Source organism: Ruditapes philippinarum, unplaced genomic scaffold (genome assembly GCF_026571515.1).
Source record: "Ruditapes philippinarum isolate M1 unplaced genomic scaffold, ASM2657151v2 ctg1694_1_1_1_1, whole genome shotgun sequence".
NCBI classification, from domain to species: domain Eukaryota; kingdom Metazoa; phylum Mollusca; class Bivalvia; order Venerida; family Veneridae; genus Ruditapes; species Ruditapes philippinarum.
This window is the reverse complement of record NW_026852494.1, coordinates 17,155-40,372: the sequence shown is the minus strand read 5'-3', so window position 1 is coordinate 40,372 and position 23,218 is coordinate 17,155. Positions and strand designations below refer to the sequence as shown.

General features: G+C 32.1%; 1 protein-coding gene across 2 annotated transcripts; it reads right to left on the bottom strand.

Annotated features, from left to right (window-relative positions):
* Positions 1 to 6,521: 6,521 nt before the first annotated feature.
* On the bottom strand, positions 6,522 to 21,080 carry LOC132714920 (uncharacterized). Of its 2 annotated transcripts, none has more exons than XM_060697850.1 (9): positions 18,162 to 21,080; positions 17,618 to 17,683; positions 16,918 to 17,310; positions 15,060 to 15,182; positions 14,651 to 14,716; positions 14,076 to 14,316; positions 10,942 to 11,111; positions 10,406 to 10,621; positions 6,522 to 8,339 (listed from the first exon to the last, which is right to left on the bottom strand). In XM_060697850.1, exons 1-9 carry the CDS (start codon positions 18,763 to 18,765, stop codon positions 7,894 to 7,896), a joined length of 2,325 nt encoding a protein of 774 aa, XP_060553833.1. In that variant the 5' UTR covers positions 18,766 to 21,080; the 3' UTR covers positions 6,522 to 7,893. The 2 variants fall into 2 exon arrangements, with proteins under 2 accessions (XP_060553833.1, XP_060553840.1); XM_060697857.1 differs by having other exon boundaries at positions 15,066 to 15,182; positions 18,162 to 21,076.
* Between the last annotated feature and the right edge of the window lie 2,138 nt (positions 21,081 to 23,218).

Below are 23,218 nucleotides of genomic sequence, written 5' to 3'. Positions count from 1 at the left end.
TAAAATTAACACAAAATAACAACTGATAATAACTGGTCAAAATTAACGAAAATTATATAAACTTTAAAATATGGACGTTATGCGGCAGGACCATGCCTTTTTGCCGCAAAATGTACGTCAGAAAAATGTGGACGATAAGCGCTGTAAAACGTCCATATACGTACGTTTTGCGGTACGGACGTTTTGCGGTAGCTTGCATATCTCGTGATATAGGTTGCCGTCGGTTATTTTTAAAATATTTTCACCGATCGAGAATTTTAAACGTGTTTAAAAATCCCAATCGGTAATTTTTCACCGATGAAACTTATCTTTCCCCAATAGCAGTTGATAGGTGGAAAACAGGTGACCAATAGGTGATATCGGCGTTAAATACGTTGTCATCGGTTCACTCCATAATTTGGCTAAAAAAACTACCGATTAATCACCGATGGCTCTGTGTAACTGGGGTGTTAAGGACGAATTGAGGACGCCTTGGTCAAGGTGAACTCAAGTGTAGAATTGGTATTCATATTTGAAAGTCTTCCTCGACTTACCCGAGGAAGGTTTGAGTAGCAAATCACCCGTAAAATCACTGTTATAGGTGATTTGTTCAATAAAATATACAATAATTACATAATTCATTATGTATATCAATTAGATTTCAAGATAAGTATTGATTTGAGAGTATCTTAAATATGAGTTTGGTACAGACATCATTTGTACATGCACTTTTGAAAATGATTTGCAGAATAAAACGTTGACTAATGAGCAAGTGGTCTGTGTACAGTAATAATTCATCTATATTTAAATTATTTTCTTGCTTCTACCATCAAACTCCAATAGGGCTACAGTGTGTTCTGATCGAATATCACCCTCCTAGAATATATTTCTCGGGGAATATTTCTTATATCACCCTGGGGTACATAACTCTTACATAACTCTGTGTTGATAAAAACGATAATGCTTTAGTAACCAGTTAGCATAATGCAAAATGACAGCCATGTGTTATTTATATAATATTGTTAAGTTAATATTTGACATATAAGTAATTTTTAAATGTACATGTTTGTATCCAACCAGCACAGCATTCAACATACTATTACGTTAAGTGTCTATTACGGTGGCACAGATGTGACACATGTGTGTCTTTATTAATCTTGTTCACACGAGATATTATCTTGTTCCCACAAGATATTATCTTGTTCCCACGAGATATTATCTTGTTCCCACGAAATAATTATCTTGTTCCCACGACATTATTATAGCCAATCAGAAGCTGTAAAATGGTAATATAGCAGTTACTTCCCCTTATCTAGTTGAACATTAACTTGATTATATATACATTATATTCATGTATAACCATCCATGTAGGTTGATCTTGAAAGTGCCACTCTGTAGGGACATACAAAACCTTAACTACCAATTACTGGTGTTTAATAGCGCATACCCTCATCTGGTGACGCATTTGCGTGCAAACTGATCTGGGTCGACACTGGAGGGATACATGTAAGTATCCTTTCAAAACTCTGTATTTATAAGGCGGTTGCCCCGCAGTGGCTTTCAGTCCACCACGCGCGAATGAGTAATAATCAAATACAAATGTCCTAAATCAATGTATCATGAGAAGGACCGTCTTCGCAGCACTTAAGAAAAAAGTCACAAAACCCATTTAACACGTGTTGCGTATATGCTTCTAACGACCATTGTCGAACCATATCCCCCGACAAGCAAATGCGTCATCCGATCAAGGTCTGCACTGTTCGCTGTTGAATCTGTAGGTCATATTTTAACTGTCAAAGCATTTTACCCCTTGATTAGCTCACATAGTTTATACAGGTTAACTGCTTTGTTTGCCAGATAGAATTGCATATTTTTTCTTAACTTTTGACCACTTGACAGTAAAGGAATATGCAAATCTGTCCACGCCCCTATACCGTTCACAAACTTTCGGGACGGACGCTTAGACACTCGGACGGACAATGGCAACGCTATATGGGGCACAAAAAAATATTGAAGAACACAAACAATGTTAAAACGTATTGCTTTGGTGAGTTAAGAAGGCACATGCCCCTTGCGCCCCATCGGGATCTGCAACTGGCCATGCACAATAATGTGTGATAATTTTTACGTCGGGGGTAAACCAGAGGGTAAAATCACGGGTAAGTTGGATAGACTGTTACAGTATCCAATACAATAAATTACAAATTAACATATGAAAAGTTGAGACATTTATCGTTAACCGATTTGGACATTTATCAGCACCTAATTTGTTGCGACATTTTTCGTTAATTTTTGGACATTTATCGTTAAAGGAGTTTTGGACATTTATCGGCGATTGAGACATTTATCGTCAATTTTTGGACATTTATCGTCGTTTGGACATTTTTCGACGTTTGGACATATATCGGCGCTACAACAGGAAACATTTTTATGAACAGACAGACTTAAGGACACTCTAATGTTATTTTTTAAACATTCCTGTTTCCAAAATATAACATTTTTGAAAGCAAAATTCATAAAGAGGAGACAACTCTTGAAATAAAGATCCAAGATGTCATACATGATGTGAGTGTAACAAAGAACAACTAGTAATGAAGCTGTTCATTATGAATGTTTATTTTGAATTTGAAGTAAAAGAAAGATTAAAGAAAGAATAAGAAAAATTTAAGTTTAAGGATGAAATAATTCTGGAAATAGGATGCTAGATTTATAAACCTTGTCATATTATTATGATGTGGGAGTTTGAAGTAAATCGTATAAGTAATGAAGAAGTTGGAGTAAAATATACCAATTTCTCGAAACAAATCTAAGTTCAAGGGGAAATAATTCTGAAAATAGTCTTGAGTATTGAACCTTCTCACAAATGAATTGAGTGATAATAAGAAACATATATATGAAGTTTGAAGAACATTAAGAAATAAAGAAGTTATTACAAAATCAACATTTTTTTTCTTTTAAGTTAAGGGAGGAAATTCTAATAATTTTTGTGCTAGAGTTAAAACCAAATTTGATGTGGTTGATGACCAGAGACTTATGTTTGAAGTTTGAAATAAATACCTTAAGAAATAAAGAACTTATAGTGAAAAAGCCTAAAATCTAGAATAAGAAATCTTGACGAGGTTGACGAGGTTGCCGACGTTTTTTAAGTATGGCAGCTCTCAATATACTCCCTAAAGTCAAGATTAAAATGATGTGTATATTATAATTTCCATACTATCATCTATCCATATTTTAAGTTTCATAAAGAATTTCAGCTTTTTTTACTAATCACAAATATTGTTATATTTGCCATGTTCTAAGCCTATTTGTTGCAATGGCAACCAATTCTATTTTCAAAATATGAAGAAAAGAATTGAAAAGACATGCATAATCTCCACACTGCCATAAGAATGTAAACGTTCTGTTGTGTTCAAGTATAAACCAATAATAAAGTTGACAGAAACAAGAACTAAAATGATGCCTTAAAGATTGATCTATGTTGTAAAGCAGATGCCTCCAGATTAGTCACACAGTAGAGATATGTTGATAAATACTGTAAAATCAGATAAATTTTAATTATCTCTTTAATTGTAAATATTTTCACTTTTCTTAAAATCTTAGTACATATGTCTCAATGTTCTATTTCTTGAAATATTTTTGCTCATCTAGGGAAGTGCAATCATCTTGTCGAACATTTCATCTTTAAAGAATCCAAATTTTAATCAAATTTGTGCATTACTTTTCATAACTGTCATATAAGGTTAAGGACAATTAAAGATGATTAAGGAATTACTTTAGTTGTTTCACATTAAGTGTTGTACAATATTTTGATACGTCCAAACAAAAAAATCTAATCCGTTCATAAATAACAAGGTCAAACTAAATTAACATGATATTTATATAAACGTACTCGTAATTATAATGATAAGTGTTATTTTGTATTAATCAAATTCACCAATAAATTATTGCGAATTTTATGACTTTAAAAATCAAGGCTATTAAATGGTCGGTATCAAAATTGTTCAGATGGAAGTAATGGCCAATTATTGAAACAATATATCCATTTACTATCATTATCATTCATAAGTCATAAAATTGGGGTTTTATTAATGAATGGTGGTGGTCCTCAAATGATCAAATAAATCAAACATATCTGAATTTATATAATATATCAAGAGGTATTTGGAATTAAATTTAGCGAAGCCAAAATATATAAACAAAAAATCGAAAAATGTTGACTTAAGATGGATAGCGATTGATCGAGAAATATCAGTTACAGATCAAATAAGTACCGGGAAAAAAGTATAGAGTACAAGTAGGGCAGTCCATGTTTTGCTTATTAATTAAAACAACTGAATAGTTTTACACCCTGCTTCGGAAATGGCGTTCTGACATGTATCAGTCAAAATAAATTAACGCATTTTGCATGGTTAAAACATCGAATAAATTAAAGATAATGCAATATGAATGATAATAAAATAAACAATGCAGATATATGACAATAGATATGTATGTGTGATATGTGATATATATATGTGAGTAATGTTGTTGATGGATAAGGAATTTATGTATTTATCAAGTTGTTTAATAAAATAATGAAATCTCAGTTATTCCCGTCTTCATGTATCAACATTATTATAGCTATTGCTTTTGCAAACATTTTACATCAGTACACATTTCTCAATATATCATCCTTTTACATGTATGAACGCACTGTTTTAGATAACTCATTTTCATACCACAATTTTTGAATTGGACTACATGCTAACTATCATAGCTTTAAATGGAATCTTCCCAGAGTTTCGAAGCGTATTCCTGAACTCCAATGTCTTCTCTAATTACACATTTGTTTCCTTATAATAGGGAAATATACGCTGCTTTTCATAGTTTCTTGAAAACTGCCATGTGAACAAATGTTTTAACTTTATTCTTTTATCATAAATTCTGCTAATGGATGTTTGCGGTATCTTGTATTTGCGGATACCGTCCAAAAACAGGTTCAACTAAACACAGAGAGCATTTGACCAGTAACTAGAGTACAATGAGTTGACAGTTACAGACTACGTCCTTTGCTTCTGCTGATAAGAGACCATGTAATTAGCAACTTCTTTCATTTTTTTTAATATTTGACCTTAAACTGGTTTTATATTACCAAATCCTCAAAGACGATGAAAATAATAAAATAAACTTTAAAAAACATATATTTCATTTATTGTTATTCTAATTTCTTATATTATAATTACACAATTCTTGGAGGCAGTATAGAAACATTTGTATTATCGATTATATTACACTAAGTTTAACGTACAATACATATTCTAAATATACATAATTTCTATAGCAATTAATATGTAATCATCTATATGTTGATATTTGCCTAAAGTGAAGACGAATTTCAAAGTTAAGATTTAATGTTAAGATGTATATTAAACTTACTTTTCGGGATCATTGATTCCAGCACATTTAAGTGTAGAAAATTGAATAACGCTCAAGCCGGTGCTAGGGCGCGTGAGGGATGTTGCACTTTTTTCAATATCTCTCATGTACACACTCAATCAAACCGAATCTGCAATTTTCATGTATTTTTGCTGATTTCATGCTTTCGAAGGATCGTTTTGCACCAAAGTTTTGTGTAGCCACAGGGGTCATATGATAAGTGAATTTTCACCAATTTCGCATGCGTTTTGTAAACACGTATGCCATTCATAAAGTTTAGTCTTGGCTCGTGAATTTTCGGTATATTTACTTTTATAGCGCTCCAGAGGGCTACAATTTCTTTAAGTAAAACGCACATGAAATAGGTGAATTATAATGGCTTTGTCTAAAACCAATTGTTATGTGTAAATAATCAGACAAAAAACCCATCAAAGACAAGATTTCACTGTGAAATATACATGTATATATTATTTTTATGTCCTATTTTAATGCAAAGGTACAAGACTACACTTTCGGAAAATGGCCAGTATAAATGACCACGTTAAGGCCTATAAATATAGGAAGTCCGTTTCATTTCCAAACGAGTTAAAACAATTGTGAAATCAATTTCATACTCCTTTTTAACATTTCCTATACAGGGAATAGTATTAATATTAAATAACAATAAATAATATAAAATAAACAACCGTGAATTCCTAAAACTATATTTCAATATGTGTATACGTATAGAGCTCTGCGCAAGAATATGTTGCACAATACTATGAAAATAAACCAAACAATACAATAAAGGAGCAAGTTATAATTTAGAAAGGCTATGGGCAAGTCAGTAAGACTTAAATAGAAATATTTTATACTTGTTCAGATTTTACATAGCTTTTCATTGACTCCAAATTAATAATACAGTCATTCAAAAGCTTTTTGCATGGAAATGATTTATGACATATCTTTACATGCTTAATGGAATATGTTATCTCTGATTTTAACTATAGCGTCAAAATTAAAAAGTCATTGCATTAAATTTTATGTCTTACAACTTCTAACTATAATTAACCAAATTTATTTATCACTTTTTAAGATTTTTATGAAATAGTTTCAAGGGTTAACTAGATGTATATTTTTCTTTCGCGTTGAATAACTTCATTATTTAAAGATAAGGAAACAAAATATTCTTTGTATGTAAGAACAGAACACAAAATTATATAATATTTTATTATATACCTATAAATTTTCTCCCTAAAATACACGCACATTTTGAAGCGCAAATACGCTTCAACGGATAGAACTTTCCGTATTATATAGTGACAAATACGGTACCATATATGGAAGTGTCGGACTATTTTTGACGTTGGTATCGATCTTAGCTTTGTATAATGTGCATTTGGAAACGGGAACCAAACTTATTAAATGCGTGGCCAGATTTGTAAGAATTACGTTTTCATCCGTCAGTCATGAATTTATTTCTTGACAATTCAATTCCATTTTCTGAATTAAAGGAAAGGGTATATAATAAAAGGAAAATTATGTTGTAGAGACTTTTTGAGGCTATGTATTTTTCTACTCGCAACATTGGAAAATTGATATCTAGCTCGACCTTCAATTTTCCATCGCTGCTCGTAGCAAAAAACAAAGCCTCAGAAAGCTACTTTAACATTATATTCCGTATAAATGGTATATATATTTCATTTTATTTGTACATTCATAATTGTACATAATATCACATCTTTAAGTCATCAATATAAATACATGTAGAGATAATGAGAGTATGATACTTTATACAAGTTAGCATTCTTTTCATCTAAAGTAATCATGAAAAATTAACATAATTTGAAACATTGAGAGTGTCACAAGTTTCTTATATTCCTTAGCTAATTTTTCATAGCATTGTAAATAATCAATGGCATGTAATAAACTAATAAAGCTACCTTTGACATAATTATATCAAATACATATAACAAGGGCAACATGAACAAAACCTATCAATGCTCATAAATCGAAAATGATAATGCACAGCTTCCTAATCTTAAACTTACACAGGTCATATTTCACTTTTTTAGGGATTCTGTTTTTCTCAATTTTTAGGTTTTTAGTACATAGTTTTTAAGTTCACTGTATAATATATATAAAACCGTGACTAAAATATACATATATGTATATTTTGAGTCCCACTATAAAACAAACGTGCGCGGACACACACGCGCGCATGCACTCACACACACACACATACACTAAAGCGCCCGCGCAAACACACACGCACGCACGGACGCACACACAGATTAGTCGCTATATGCCATTGAATCACATGTGTTCTGCGGTGACATAACGAATTCAAGCTCATTATTACAAATGGTCAATAATAGATTAAACAGCACAGACTGTTCAAGTATGCATTTATATGATTATTTTAAAGATTGTAGTTAATTTCTGCATTGTTTCAAAAGACCAGAGACTTTTCAAATGGTTTTACTCCACTATTGTCGCTGATATTCTCCGCGGAGGAATTTACTTGATAAACCATAATGCAAGAACAACAGCAACCATGCATGCCACACCAACCAGAAACATTGCCCGTGTTACTTCAATATGTACATCTTCAGTAAGAAACTTCTGAAGACATTGTTTAACACGGTATGCCCCCAGTTTAGCTCTCACCCGAATCCCTATAACTTTCTTATTATATTTCAAGACAGGGGCCCCAGGCTCAAATATACATTTCAAAACTTTCAACACCATATTTTCTACAGATGTGCTGTTAACGTTTATACCGTCGTGAAAGCTGATCCATCTGAACGAACGTCCATTTCTTTTCAATTCACTTGAAAGGCGTTCCTCAACTTTCAAAAATTCTTCCAAGATTTTGTTCGATTCATCAGATGTGTCCCCAGAACGCAAGTTTTGGTCTAGCACCAAATCATATTTTGTTGCAAGAATATACAAATCTGGCTTACCTGAAAAGACACATTTACATTAAAAGAAATTACCATTACTTTTAGATTGCAATTTACACATTTATATTTTACGAAAAAAGAAGAAATCTTTTTAAGCGAAATTTGGATCCCTTTTAATGACATACAATGTTCGTTGTATCCAGGAATACGCTTAATTTTGCTACTATGTGTCATAGATATAAACATGACGTCACGCATTTACATCGTCTCGGTAGATTTAATAAAAACATCCATATTTTATAATATTTAAAGATAGATTGTGCAAGTTTATTTAATAGTTAATAGATATAACAATCGATATAATGAGAAATTAAACATGAATCTAAGCATAAGCAACTTGTAAAAAACAAGAAAACAAACAAACACTGATATGCAGCCACACAGAAAACTTTTGAGATCGTAAATGTTTAGATCATTAATCGAAGCGATGGATGTTGTGAATAAATTTATCAAATTAAAATAAATGTTGTGTCAAAAAATGTGTATCAAAAGTGAGAAATATGACAATATGACAAATGAATATCAAAAAAGCACAAAATAACAATACTAATAAATAATAATAATAATAATAAAAGAGAACAAAATAACATCAACAACAAAAAACAAAAACAAACAAATGGCGTTATATTTTTGGCGTTTATACAACTGATGTTGTTAATTTGGTCGATCTTGATCTTTTGATAATCCTAGTTTAGTTGAAATTGATGTTCTCATGATGATTGGTGATTTTGGAGGATGCGGATATACTTATGTCCAAATATTGACGATAGGGATGTGGATATGTTTTGTGTTCCTAGTATGGACGAAGTAAAAAAAAACTTGATGATTGGAGTATAAGGCATGTGGACAATAATGGTGTTGTCAGTTAAGGGAATTGGGATGTACTTGGTGTTTTGGTTTAGGAGATGTTGATAAACTTGATGTTCATTGTATTAGCGATGTACTGATGATATTGATTTAGGGCATGTTGATATAAATGGCGCGCTGGTTGGTTTTATATGTTTCTACATGATCATTTTAGTGTTTTACTTATTTAACCTTTTGTAACCATGACAACTGTTAGAATTTCACTTGGCGGTGATTCATTTTATTTACACTGTCTCGTTTATAGGAACATGGTGGGGCTAAGAGCGAGGTTTGGTGCACCATTAACCGGTTTAAACTCCCCAGCAGTCATAATTATGCTGCTGACCGTTCCAAGGCGGCGCCCCACTCTGTTCCTTAGATGTATGTCTATGTTGTTTCATACTGTTTTGGTGACACTTTTGCTTGTGTCCCTTGTTGTTTTCTCGTCTACGGTAAGTATCTTCCCCATTGCCTCTAGATTTTATTTCTTTGATTAACACCCCCCCCCCCCCATCCCACGGTCTCCTGTCCCCTTCCCCTTTGTGGGCCGTTTATTATTTTCTTTGAATTCCTAATCAGTTATAAATTATTATTATTTTCTTTGAATTCCTAATCAGTTATAAATTATTTATCATTTAATGTTTAACATGTCCGTGTTCTGTCTTTGCCCTGTCCTGTTTTTGTTTGGGGTCCGCCTGGGCTCCTTGCCATTGGTTCTTGTTGCTGGGTCATGTGGGGGTTGCGTTGATTGAACGCCGCCTTTCCTTGTTGATCTTGTTTATCATATTTTACATGTATGTTACTGTTAAGTAGATATCAGCGCTGTCGCTGATTAAGTGATTGTGGATATACCTGATCTGATAAATTTGATGTTCCTGGTTTAACTAATTAATTCGGTGGAGGGATATTGATATATTTGACTTGGTGATAAGGGGGATTTTGATAAGCTTGATCACACAGGTTTAGTGAATTTTGGGATACTTCAGTGTTTAAGGGGATTGATGATAATAGTTTTGTGGATATTCTATAATTAATGTTGCTGATTTAATTGATATTTATATACTTACTGTTGCTGGTTTTGTGGATGATGTTTAACTTGTTACTTATTATTAAGGTAGTAGGGAAACATTTGATGTTACTGGTTATAGGATATGATGCATTTGATTTTATGAGATATGAGTTAACTTGATTTTCTGTCTGAAGGAATTTCATTAGCTTACGTTTTAGATAAGGCCCTGCTGACTGATAGTTGGTTAATACTCCATTTAGACACTGTATGAGTTTTTCGGGGAATGCATCTGTAAAACTAGTCAAAAAGAAAATTTTCGAGACTTGCAGTTTTGGATTAGCATCAGGAAATACCCCCTTCAAAGCTCCAATGCCAAATTTCTGAATATTCTCTAAAGCTTGAATTGTTGTTCCTGTTGGAATGTATCCTAAAATACATGAAACAATTACCATTTAACATAGCAAAATTACAGTTGACCAGATAAATATATTTTCTTTTTACTATTTTTGGTTATGGAAAGAAAATTTGAAAATGTACCGGATGCTAATGTAATAAATAATTTCTGCAGGACTTAAAAGTTCTATGACAAATTGTCAGTTGTAATTCTTTGCAGGAAGAAAGCTATGCATTTATATTTAGACCTTGAACGGTATAGACATAGAGGTAAGCCAAATAAATTGTTTACAATCCAACTATTCGATAAAATATGCTTTTTGATGTTATTATACAAAGATTCACTAATTTTACCTCCAATTAACAGTTCTAGTATTTCTGTGAGTTCAGGTGTATTATGATTTCCAAATCCAGCAAAATCGATGATGTGTGGAAGCTTTTTGAAAATCTTTTTCATCTTCTGTTTTTTATTTTCGTTCGGTATTCGTTCTAAGAAACTCAACGTTGCACCACATTTGTCGTATCTGCGTCATGTAAAGATAGATCATAGAAAATCATTCATGTAAAGTAAATGGCAGGTAATGTAATTCGAAAACGAGTTGACTAAGCGCATTCCCTCATATCCATATGCAAGACCCCGTCCATTTCCCTATTTTATCTTCAATCAACCTGCCCCTTATCGCTATGTGATTGAATCCCGTCAGTGGTCATGGATTTTTCATGTGAGGAAGCTATCGTTCTTGAATTAATTAATGCATTAAAGAAAACCTGAGAGCTTCCTCTACAACAAAGGCTGAAAAGTCGTTATAAGATAATTACAATTTTGTTGCTACATCACACTGAACCAAAAAAAAACAAGAACTAAGATATCACTACAAAGCGAAAATTTTAACTCGACCTATATTTTATCAAGTTTCATTAGTGTAACAATTTTTTTATATTTTATTGCCTTGTTAAAGGATTGTATTCATATGTTAACAATTGTTTCTAACTAAAGTTATCGAATAAAAACATTTTCTTTTTCAGTGAGAATAAGTTGATCCCAAGGGTTCAAAAAGCAATCCTAAACTAGGTCTTCATATGACCTCCTTGCGTTGCTATTTAACAAAAATCTGGAGACAAAGTGATCCATCGGAGTCATAAAGCACATCAAAATTACTTAAGAATTGCAGACTCGGTTTGATTGAGTTTGTGTACATGAGGGGTAAAGAAGAAGTGCTGCATCCCTGACGCCCCCTAGCACCGGCTTGAGCGGTACTCAATACTCAACACTTGTTAGTGCTGGCATCAATGAACCCGAAGGGCCAGAAGAAATATAACAAGACTGAAGTAAAGTACGCGGCAACTTTTCACAACTGCCACACGGCACTTGACATCTGGTGTTGTGAATGATAAAAATCTGTAAACAAATGATCCCTCGGAAGCATGAATCACAATAAAATTACATAAGGATTGCAGACTCGGTTTGGTTGAGTCTGTACATAAGGGATAATGAATAAGTGCAACATCCCTCACGCCCCCTAGCACCGGCTTGAGCGGGACTCAATTCTCAACACTTAATAGTGCTGGCATCAATGAACCCGAAGGACCAGAAAGTCTGATTTAAATATTTCAATTCTAACTAGTCATTGTCCAGAACGCGTTTTCCTATTTTTAGTAACAATGATCTTCATCTTAATCCCGGGAATTCAAAACAATCCGAACCTCGTGATTTATATAACCTTGCTATTAACCTAGTTTGAATAAAATTTTTAAATCCAAACTGTAGTTATTGTTCTGAAAATGTTTTCCTATTTTTAGTTACAATAATCCTCACCGTCAACCAAGGGGTCCAAAAGCAATCCCAATCTGGATCTTAATACAAGCTTGCTACATACCAAGTGATCCCATTAAATATCCCATTCCTCACTCTTGTTATTGCCTCAACACCATTCTTTTCTATTTAGTAACAGTGAGTTTAACATTGAACTCAATAGGTACAAAAGTATTCCCAATAGGTCTTCATGTAAGCTTAATATATACCGCTTTTTGTCCAGAAACCATTTTTTTTTTTAATTTTAGTAACAATGATCATATTCTCTATCCCAAGGTTTCCAAAAGAAATCCCAAACTTGATTTGCATATTATCTTGCTGTATACCAAGTTTGATACAATGCCTGATTCTTAACTGAATTAACTTTTTTAAAGTTTTTGTCCGGAAACCATTATTATTGTTTTGGTAACGGTAACATTGACCTTAACCAAAGGGGTTCCAAAAGCATACCCAACCGAGGTTTCGACATAAGATTGTTTTATGCCATGTGTGATACCAAACTCTTGTCAACGTCCGAAAACCATGAAATGGGCCAACAGAACCAGACTCTTATAGACGCCCCCACCAATCTTTGCTTGCCGAGGCATAAAAACACTTCTTTTTGTATTATGTTTCGGCTAACGCATGCAAAGTTTGAATGAGTTTTAGTTAACAGCTCCGTCCTGGTTTAATTTTTTATAAACACACTGCAGTGTCTAATAGTCTAACAACAATAATAGTCGAATAATCAAGTGTAACAAGTTTCGTGTTGAAAACGTTGATAGTTTTGAAAATATCCTACTTATAAGGCATTTTAACAGAAATTTTAGTTCTAACAAGAGGCACGCAAAACAATTTCTTTTAGATTAATATCACATGCATTCTAATTTTGTAAACGATTCTGACCCAAAATAAATATAGGTCAAAACGAGACAGACATTATGAAGTATTTCCTTCAGACCTATGCACCTTGTTCTTCATCTTTAATGAGAAATAGGGTACACTGGTGGAAAATAGGGTACTTGTATATAATATCAAATTCATTGGTGAAGACAGAGTACCTTTGTGTATATATTATTTCAGTTTCACCAGTAAAGGAAAAAATATGTATGCATTATTAAAGGTACATTGTTGATTCTTAGAGCTGTGGTACCTATGAGTGCAGTAGTTCAAGTTCATTTGACTAATGTATGTATTAGTTTGTTATCATTTAATAAGTTCACCGATGCAAAACCCGGGTACTTATGTGATCATTAACTCAAGTTGATTTACAAAGAGGCTTATGAGAATATATATGTTAATTCAAAAGTGACAATAGAAATTTCCTTGGACTTTGTGAGTTATTTATTGTTCGTCTGATTTAGATTATATGAACGGAATTTTGACAAAATGTAAACTTATTTTGACTTTCACATGTTAACTCACTATATGGATGAGCTTTATGTCACTTTAACTAGTATAAAACAAAATAAATCAAACAGAAAATAAACAAAAAGCAGATATATTAAGACACGAGACTGGCAATCAAGATTTTCTCTAAATATATATGTATATATTGAATTTATATGCGTTCCTCAGATTCTGAAGATACTTAAAAGAACAGCAACAATTATTTTTATAAATACTTGACTGACAACTGAAGGACTGCCCAAACATAGTTCAAAATAAATCAAGTACTTGTATATTAAAATATAACCTTATCAATTCAGTTGTTACTGATTGTGTCATTCCTCTACCTTGGGGAGCTACTATAAAGTATCTGTCCGTCAAAATCTTGTGAAGCGTATTGATTAGCGAACTTTTACCAGCCCCTATTTGTCCAATTAAGAGGATCACATGATCCTCATCATTAATAACATCAGCTATGTCGACGATATCGTCCAATAGAGCCTCGTTTTCTCTCTGCAGTCCCAATTCTTCGTCACAGCCAGGAGTTTCTTAGAATATAAAAATTGACGTGTTAGGACAGTTTGATAAATGTCATAAGATATCTCGAAGACAGATAGACATTGTTATACTACAAACATTCTTAGCTCTTTTAATCTTAATTTAATTATCTTGTGATTTTGTTGTGATTAATGCTTCCGAGGGAACACTTTATTTCCAGATTTTTAAGAATGACAGTTTGGAACTTTTAATTCAAGAAACTTTATTTATTTATTTATTTATTTATTTATTTTATTACTTTTATTTGTAAAATATGAAGTAGTATATAAACTAAAGAGTTAGATTTGTATTTTTGTTAGGTTATAGAATCATTTTTCGATTTACCTGATGGGGACAACTCTGTCTCGCTACTATCGCTATTTCCGCCAATTACATCCGGCCTGTCTGAAGCTGTAACATGGTCAATATCTTATTGAATAAAATAACTAGTCAGAGATAGACGATATTGTATTATATGAAATAACTTGTTGTCAGAGATAAAATATCAGTTGATATCTATAATTCATGTCTCATATTTTTAAATATTTTATAGAAGAAAACATTCAATGTTGCAATTATCCAACAATGAGTGGTGTACCAGATTTTTAAGAATGACAGTTTGGAACTTTTAATTCAAGAAACTTTATTTATTTATTTATTTTATTACTTTTATTATAATTCATGTCTCATATTTTTAAATATTTTATAGAAGAAAACATTCAATGTTGCAATTATCCAACAATGAGTGGTGTACCTATACCTTGCTTTAACATAGTCTCGTCTGTTTCCAATCGTCTTTGATGTGCATTTATGGTACGCAGTTCAATAAGCTTATCTTCAGCAATTGCCATTTGTATTTCATCGTTCGTGGCTTTTGCTATCGTAAATATATTTATCAAATATTATATATTGTCAGAGATAAACGATATTGTATTATATGAAATAACTTGTTGTCAGAGATAAAATATCAGTTGATATCTATAATTCATGTCTCATATTTTTAAATATTTCATAGAAGAAAACATTCAATGTTGCAATTATCCAACAATGAGTCGTGTACCAGATTTTTAAGAATGACAGTTTTGAACTTTTAATTCAAGAAACTTTATTTATTTATTTATTTATTTATTTATTTATTTTATTACTTTTATTTGTAAAATATGAAGTAGTATATAAACTAAAGAGTTAGATTTGTACTTTTGTTAGGTTATAGAATCATTTTTCGATTTACCTGATGGGGACAACTCTGTCTCGCTACTATCGCTATTTCCGCCAATTACATCCGGCCTGTCTGAAGCTGTAACATGGTCAATATCTTATTGAATAAAATAATTTGTCAGAGATAGACAATATTGTATAATATGAGATAAGTTGTTGTCAGAGATAAAATATCAATTGATATCTATAATTCATGTCTCATATTTTTAAATATTTCATAGAAGAAAACATTCAATGTTGCAATTATCCAACAATGAGTCGTGTACCAGATTTTTAAGAATGACAGTTTTGAACTTTTAATTCAAGAAACTTTATTTATTTATTTATTTATTTATTTATTTATTACTTTTATTTGTAAAATATGAAGTAGTATATTAAACTAAAGAGTTAGATTTGTACTTTTGTTAGGTTATAGAATTCATTTTTCGATTTACCTGATGGGGACAACTCTGTCTCGCTACTATCGCTATTTCCCGCCAATTACATCCGGCCTGTCTGAAGCTGTAACATGGTCAATATCTTATTGAATAAATAATTTGTCAGAGATAGACAATATTGTATAATATGAGATAAGTTGTTGTCAGGATAAATATCAATTGATATCTATAATTCATGTCTCATATTTTTAAATATTTTCATAGAAGAAAACATTCAATGTTGCAATTATCCAACAATGAGTCGTGTGTACCAGATTTTTAAAGAATGACAGTTTTGGAACTTTTAATTCAAGAAACTTTATTTATTTATTTATTTTATTACTTTTTATTATAATTCATGTCTCATATTTTTAAATATTTTATAGAAGAAACATTCAATGTTGCAATTATCCAACAATGAGTGTGTACCTTACCTTGCTTTAACATAGTTCGTCTGTTTCCAATCGTCTTTGATGTGCATTTATGGTACGCAGTTCAATTAAGCTTATCATCAGCAATTGGTATTTCATCGTTTGCGCATTTTGCTATCGTAAATATATATATATATATATATATATTATATATTATATATATATTAATATATTTATATATATATATATATATATATATATATAAAATAATTACTAAGTAAACATAGAAACTTTTGTTTATTTTGTAGATGTAACTGAATTGATGTCACAGTATATCTATATATGCAATTGAATATTATTAAACTTACATGTTACAATTATTAGCCTGGGAAAAGATGACAAAAGAAAACACAAGTCCGCATGCAATCAGCTGTAAAAAATAATTTTAATCAAGAGATAATTTCATCGTTTTATTTCTAGGACAAATAAGTAAAAACTAATATCTTTTAAATGCGATTTTTTTGTGTATAATTGTATTATAAAACAATCGGATTAGTATTCTATAATAAATGAAAATAAAACAGATGATCTTTAAAATGATTCTCACCCATTGATTTCGTGATACTGTCTACATTATCTTTGTCTATCTCAAACGTTATTTGGTATTGACTGTCATTCATTTCTTCCATTGCCTTTATCAATCCATGCAGTCTGTTTCTAAATTCGTTGCTCTGAAAGAATTCCAAGAGCTTCAACAACCCTTTGAAGTTTTCAAACACAATCTTCACCTGAATGCATTCTTTTTTTATTCCACACACATACACTCCTTCATGCGCTTCCATTTCATCTAAAAATTGCCTTACTTCACTTATAAGTTGTGTCTCGTCTTCAGGTACCTGTGTTCGTTTGCTTGCTCTTCTAAACACCCTTTCAAGGATTTCCTCCGCTAATTCTGTAAGCTGTGTATTATCTCCCCTGATAGTCAGCCTAGACTCGAGCACTTAAAAGAGGGTGTAAAAAAATGTTTGAATAGTCAATCAAAATAAAAATATTAAGTATTGTCCGGTTTTTAAGCAAAATAAAATGAAGCAAGATTAAATAAATATTATTTCAGAAACTATAATTCTGTTTTGCTGTTATGCAGTAATTCATGGGTCACATGCGTGAATTTACTCGAACCATTGCATTTTCCACGGCAAAGGAACTGTATAAGATTTCTCTCAGTCTGCAGATCCTTTTTATAAATTTAGTATAATTTCGTTTGGAGACTTGTGTAAATCATTTTCTTAAACTACTATTATACTGACCTGCCATTGTTCGACATTTAGCATCTCTTTCACTTAGTATGTATTGTTCCACCTCTTGTCGAAGATCTAAAAGCAGGAAAGTAGTGAGTATTGTTTGATTTTATTGACCTTTCAATTAAACATTATGAATACATTATTGCATTCGAAAACTACTGTTTTCGCAGTATGTTTAACAGAAATGACCACGCCTATGCAAACACGGAAGTGCGGTTGTGGGACAACTCAAAAACATTGTTTTGCCTCGTTTTGTATAGCTGAAATTACACTTATTGATTTGAGTTAGGTTGAAATTTCGGTGTTTATTCTTAAATGAACTCGTTTTAAAAATGATTAGATCTGACAATGTACGGCCAAAGCATATCAAAAAGTAAAAACAATATTATGAAAACAATCAAAACTTCAATACGTTAAAAATCTGAATAAGAAAGAACACGGACCTACGTGGCCTGGATTTTCACGTAGGACAATGTGGTGTAGAACGTAGAATACCCTATTACGCTATAACGTTCAGTATAATAATACTTAGATTCGAAGATTAAAATACCTTCTATTTCTTTCATAATGATGATGACCTGCTCTGTTAACTCTTCAACTCTTCTTGTCAGAATGGCCAGCTGTTCTGAAATTTTGTTATCGTATTGGCTTATGCTTCCCAACATGTGCAGTGTTTCTTGTCTATTTATCAGACCAGATTTACAATTTTCAATAAGGTTTTGACACTCGTCGCGGATAGATCTGTCAAGGTTTTTACTCAGTTTCGTCAAAGTACATCCAGCATGTCTCCACTGTTCGACATATTCCTTATCATCATTTATCGCTAAAGATCCAGGATGAGACAGTTCATTTCTTAATGACTGTAGAATTCTTATGTAATCCAATTCTTCGGCGGGTGTTTTACCTCTACACAGCTGTAAAATGATTTTGCTTAAAATTGCTATGTCCCATTTGTTTATGTCTGATATTCCATTTTCAGTAAAAATTCGATCCATTTCATTTTTCTTCATCTTTAATTTAGCTCGATTATGGTCTAAAACGTCAGGGAGAGGTGAACCTATGTCCCTGATAAGAATACCGCGTAAGGTGATCGTGCCACCTTGTCCCACTAGAAGAAGGTATCGTAGATACCTGTCGTTGCCAATAGATGCCATTTTGTAAATGCTGTTTCATCAACCGTTTATCCCTCACTGAGCTGACCTAAATTGAAGTAAATAAATTCAAGAAAGACAAATCTGTTTCAATTTTGATAATATAACCATGTCAATCATAAAATATCTTATTCAGAAATATGCTTACTAGTAAAATATTGGGATTAATGCGTGCAACCTACAGTAGAAATTCTCAATTGGACATTACAGAAGGCGGGGGTTCTACTCAAGAGTGCCGTTCAACTGTGAAATAATGCACAAAGGGGCACCTTAGGTGATCCTCCACCAGGTTTGCGACAAAAATATTCGCTTCCTGGCCTTAAAAAGACACTGCCAAAAATCTTTTCTTTTACAAATTTGGAAATACTTTTTTTATTTCGAGAAATGCTATTTGTAAGATAAAATTGCTATTTTTTTTTTTACTTTTCAGAGTTATATATAGCATATTTAGTCTATATATTTATTGTTTCACAAACAGTATAATAAGTCTTACTAAGAGTTTTAAAATCTTGAGGTAAAGGAAATGTTACCGGTTCAAGACATACAGATAATAAGTGCATGTTAGACCTCAGGGCTGCTCAGTTGTTGACTATTGTTTGACCAGTCATAGTGATTTAGATTGTTTTACTGATTTTTTTGTTTTTAAATGTACTGACTTAGTCAATAAATTTGGTCTTACTCCAGTATCCATGCCAGATCACTCAGTTTTAACATGGACAATTGAAGTTGCTGTTAAAAGCATTATTTGTGAACCTAATGAAGACAATCACGCACTCGGTGATTCTACCATACAGTCTGATCGCTTCAATGTTAAGAATATACCTGAAAACTTCTGTAATGATCAAGATGTGATAAATGTATAACATAACTGTATTTTTACTTTAGAAGCCAGTTTACAGGCTCAATCTGATATAGATACAACATATTTTGTGTTGTGTCAATGCATTAAAAATGAAATGTTTGTTAAGCTGCCTAGGATGAAACAAAAGACTCTTAATTCAAATAACAATAAAGGTAGAAAATGCTATAAACTATGGTGGTCTGATGACCTTACTGTTAAATGGAATAATGTATGTTATGTTGAAAGAATGTATTGTAAATGCACCAATGTAGACCGGGCTGATGATACACCTCCTGGACAAAACACATGTTTAGAATTTGAAAGGGAGATTGATGTTTTAGAAGTCAGGAATGCTATTAAGCGGGCCAATATAACAAGGCTAGTGGGATAGATGCCATGCCGTATGAGGTTTTTAGAAATGACGCTTCAGTCTCTTGTCTCCAAATTCTTTTTAATATTTGTTATTCCAAAGGTACGGTTCCTTCTGATTGGGGTAAGTGTATCATCAACCCGATCCCAAAGTTCAATACTCAGGGTAGGAAAGACCCTATGTCATATAGGGGTATTGCATTAGCTAATACAATGTACAAACTGTATTGTAGTACCATGATTAAGTCACCCGTTACGGTATTTGAGCCGTGAACAGCGACTTTTGCAAGGGGAGCAAGGCTTGAACTAGGTTACGACTTTGGCGAAGAAGTCGCCTTCGGATCAGCGACTTTGCCTAAAACAAACTTCAAAGAGATTTTGAAGTCGCCCGATTTTTATAATTTTCCGTCATACTTATTTACTCCGCTAGGTCTGTTAATAATTTGTTTACCTCTCAATTACAACTAATTACCGTTAATCCGCTAATTAAGAACGCGTGTCAACATCAACAAAGTTCAAAACACGCCGTAAGGCAAGAGTTCACTATGTTTATCTTTCTCATAACGTTTTCGTGCGATTGACGAATCAGAACACGCGTTGTATCTACGGCAGTTTGCATTGACCAATCGGCGACACGCTAATATATTGTGGATGTTTGTTGACAATTACACAAAATGGCGACAGATTCAATCAATTTTCGCCGATAGAATTATTAAAGACACCTGCATATACATAAATGCTGCGGTGTTTTGGCGAGTAAAGATAAACAATGCCAAACGTCTTAAAGGTGTGGTTATGCTTGAAACCTCGATCATGTCGATTGTTAATTTTTTTCGGAGCACTTATCTGTAGAAATTATGTGAAAATTTGTATCTAATGTTTTATTAATACATTGAACTCCGTAAAGTAAACAGGCTGATTATACAACTTACATGCCTCTACAGTAACATTTCATTAGCAAAATTGAAATTAAACATTTTTTTTACAAACAGATTTATCAATATAAATTACATTTTCATGAATATGTAACTTTAAAATACTAATGTAATGGTGTAGTTTATAATCTTACCCAATTATACATGCAATTTTAATACTCTCTTGTTTTTTATAAATGATATTAGATATGTTTAATATCAATAAAAATATAATTAAACCCTTAGTATGGTACTATCCTGCTTTTCAACATAATATTGGTATGATATGTTCATATATCCAATTATTAGGACGTCCCAGGACCCTGTCTTTTTAAGCCCTTTTTTCTGTTCTCCCATCGAAGGCACTGAAACAGTCTTTCTGTATTTCAACCAACGTTTGTCAAACAGGGGCAGAGTCGAATGCCAAGCTTTTGAAGATGAACAAAATGGTTTTCGGAAATGTCCCCCTATTCAAGCCAAGGTAACCCGACCCCCCCAATTTTTTGACCTTTTCCCCCCCGGCCAAAATTTTTAACATTTTTTTGGGCTGATGAAATACATTCTGGAAAAAACCTTGTTGGGTTTTGAAAATGTTTTTTAAATCAAATTTTTCAAATTAAAGCGGGGGGAAACCTTTAACAAAGGGAAATGAAAAAAGGCCTTCCTAGGGGGGGGTTTAAATTTTTTTAAATTTCTTTTTCCCAAATCTTTTTTAAATATTTTAATTCCAAGGCGTTTAACGGTTCCTTTCTTGAAATGGGGTTTTAAAATTGTTGATTTCAAAGACCCCTCCTTAAAATTTTTGGAAAACATAGACTATGTATGATGCCTAGGATTTAGTCCTTAATGCAATAAACTAGGGTGGGGGAGATATACAAAGTTTTTTAGGTTTGGGCTTTTTTTGGCCTTCTTTCCCTTCCCCATGCTAAAAATCAGTGTAGGCCAAATACAAAAAATTTTTAGATATAAAAACTGGTGTTTCAGAACAAAACAAATTTTTTTATGATCTTGAATGTACAGAATTTTGTAATATTGATAATATAGTATCAAAAAAAGCTATATTAGAAAAAGTTCAATCTAGAACAATGCAAAGTTTTATTGCAAAGTGGAATGTTAATGTTACATCTGAAAGAAGTAGAAGCGGGGTCGGTGGCAACAAACTGCGCACATATAAGAAGTTTAAGACAACTTTTGGAACTGAGGAATATTGCAAAATCATACTTCTGCGTTGCCACAGGTCCGCTTTTGCTAAGTTCAGATGTGGAACTGCACCACTAAGAATAGAGACAGGTAGATATGAACGCCTACCAGTAAATGAAAGGCTTTGTCCTTTTTGTAATGACAAGGTAGAAAGTGAATTTCATACTGTAATGGAATGTTTTATGTATGAAGATATTCGTGTAGATCTATTTGAAAAGGTGAGTGTCAAAAACCCACATTTTCACACAATGACAACCATGGAGAAGTTTATTTTTATATTCTCAAATACGAGTTGTGTACGGTATATTGCCAAAACCTGCTTTGACATACTTAAGAGAATGGTAACTTTCCTTTACATATAAGAACATACAAAATGCTCTCTTTTTCTGATGTGTCTTTTTATATGTTTTTATTTTTATTTAAAATATATACATTATATATAATAGAATAATAGGTAAATGTTTAAATTACTGAAATGTAGGTTTTAAGATAAATAATTTAACCAGACTAAGCCTGTGATCTCACATTGTTATCAATTGTTCAAAAGTGAATACTATTTTATAGTTTATATAGTCCTAGATAAATTTAATTGGACAGTACAAAAAATTTATAATAAAACAGTCTTAGTAAATTTTATTTGGCAGGATATGGTTTTAAAAATGTCATAAATTGACTTATATAAGTTTTAATGGTCATATTTATTACATATTGGACAAATATAATTGTGTTGCTTCTGTATAAAATATCCATTGACTAAGCCAATATATTGTATGGATAAAACAGATCTTCGCGTAAATTATGTTGAAGAAACAAATCGTTGATATACTGAAGTTAGTAATATTTTGAGATTGTAAAGTATCAAGTGTAATAAATGACATATTTTCCAAGGTTAAATGATTTATAATGGTCAATTTTTCTTTTTACCATTTGCATTTAAACATTTTAGTATCGTTTTATTCATTGTACCACAATGTAACCTTCTGTAGGAAAAACATGCAATAGTTCGATTATATTGAGGTCATATTTTTTTTAAAATACAATAACCTTTTAAAGAATGATAATTGTGAAGCTAGGGGAAAAACTCCTCAGTGCATAAAACAGTAACTGCTGTGATATGGACTGTGGAGTTGTC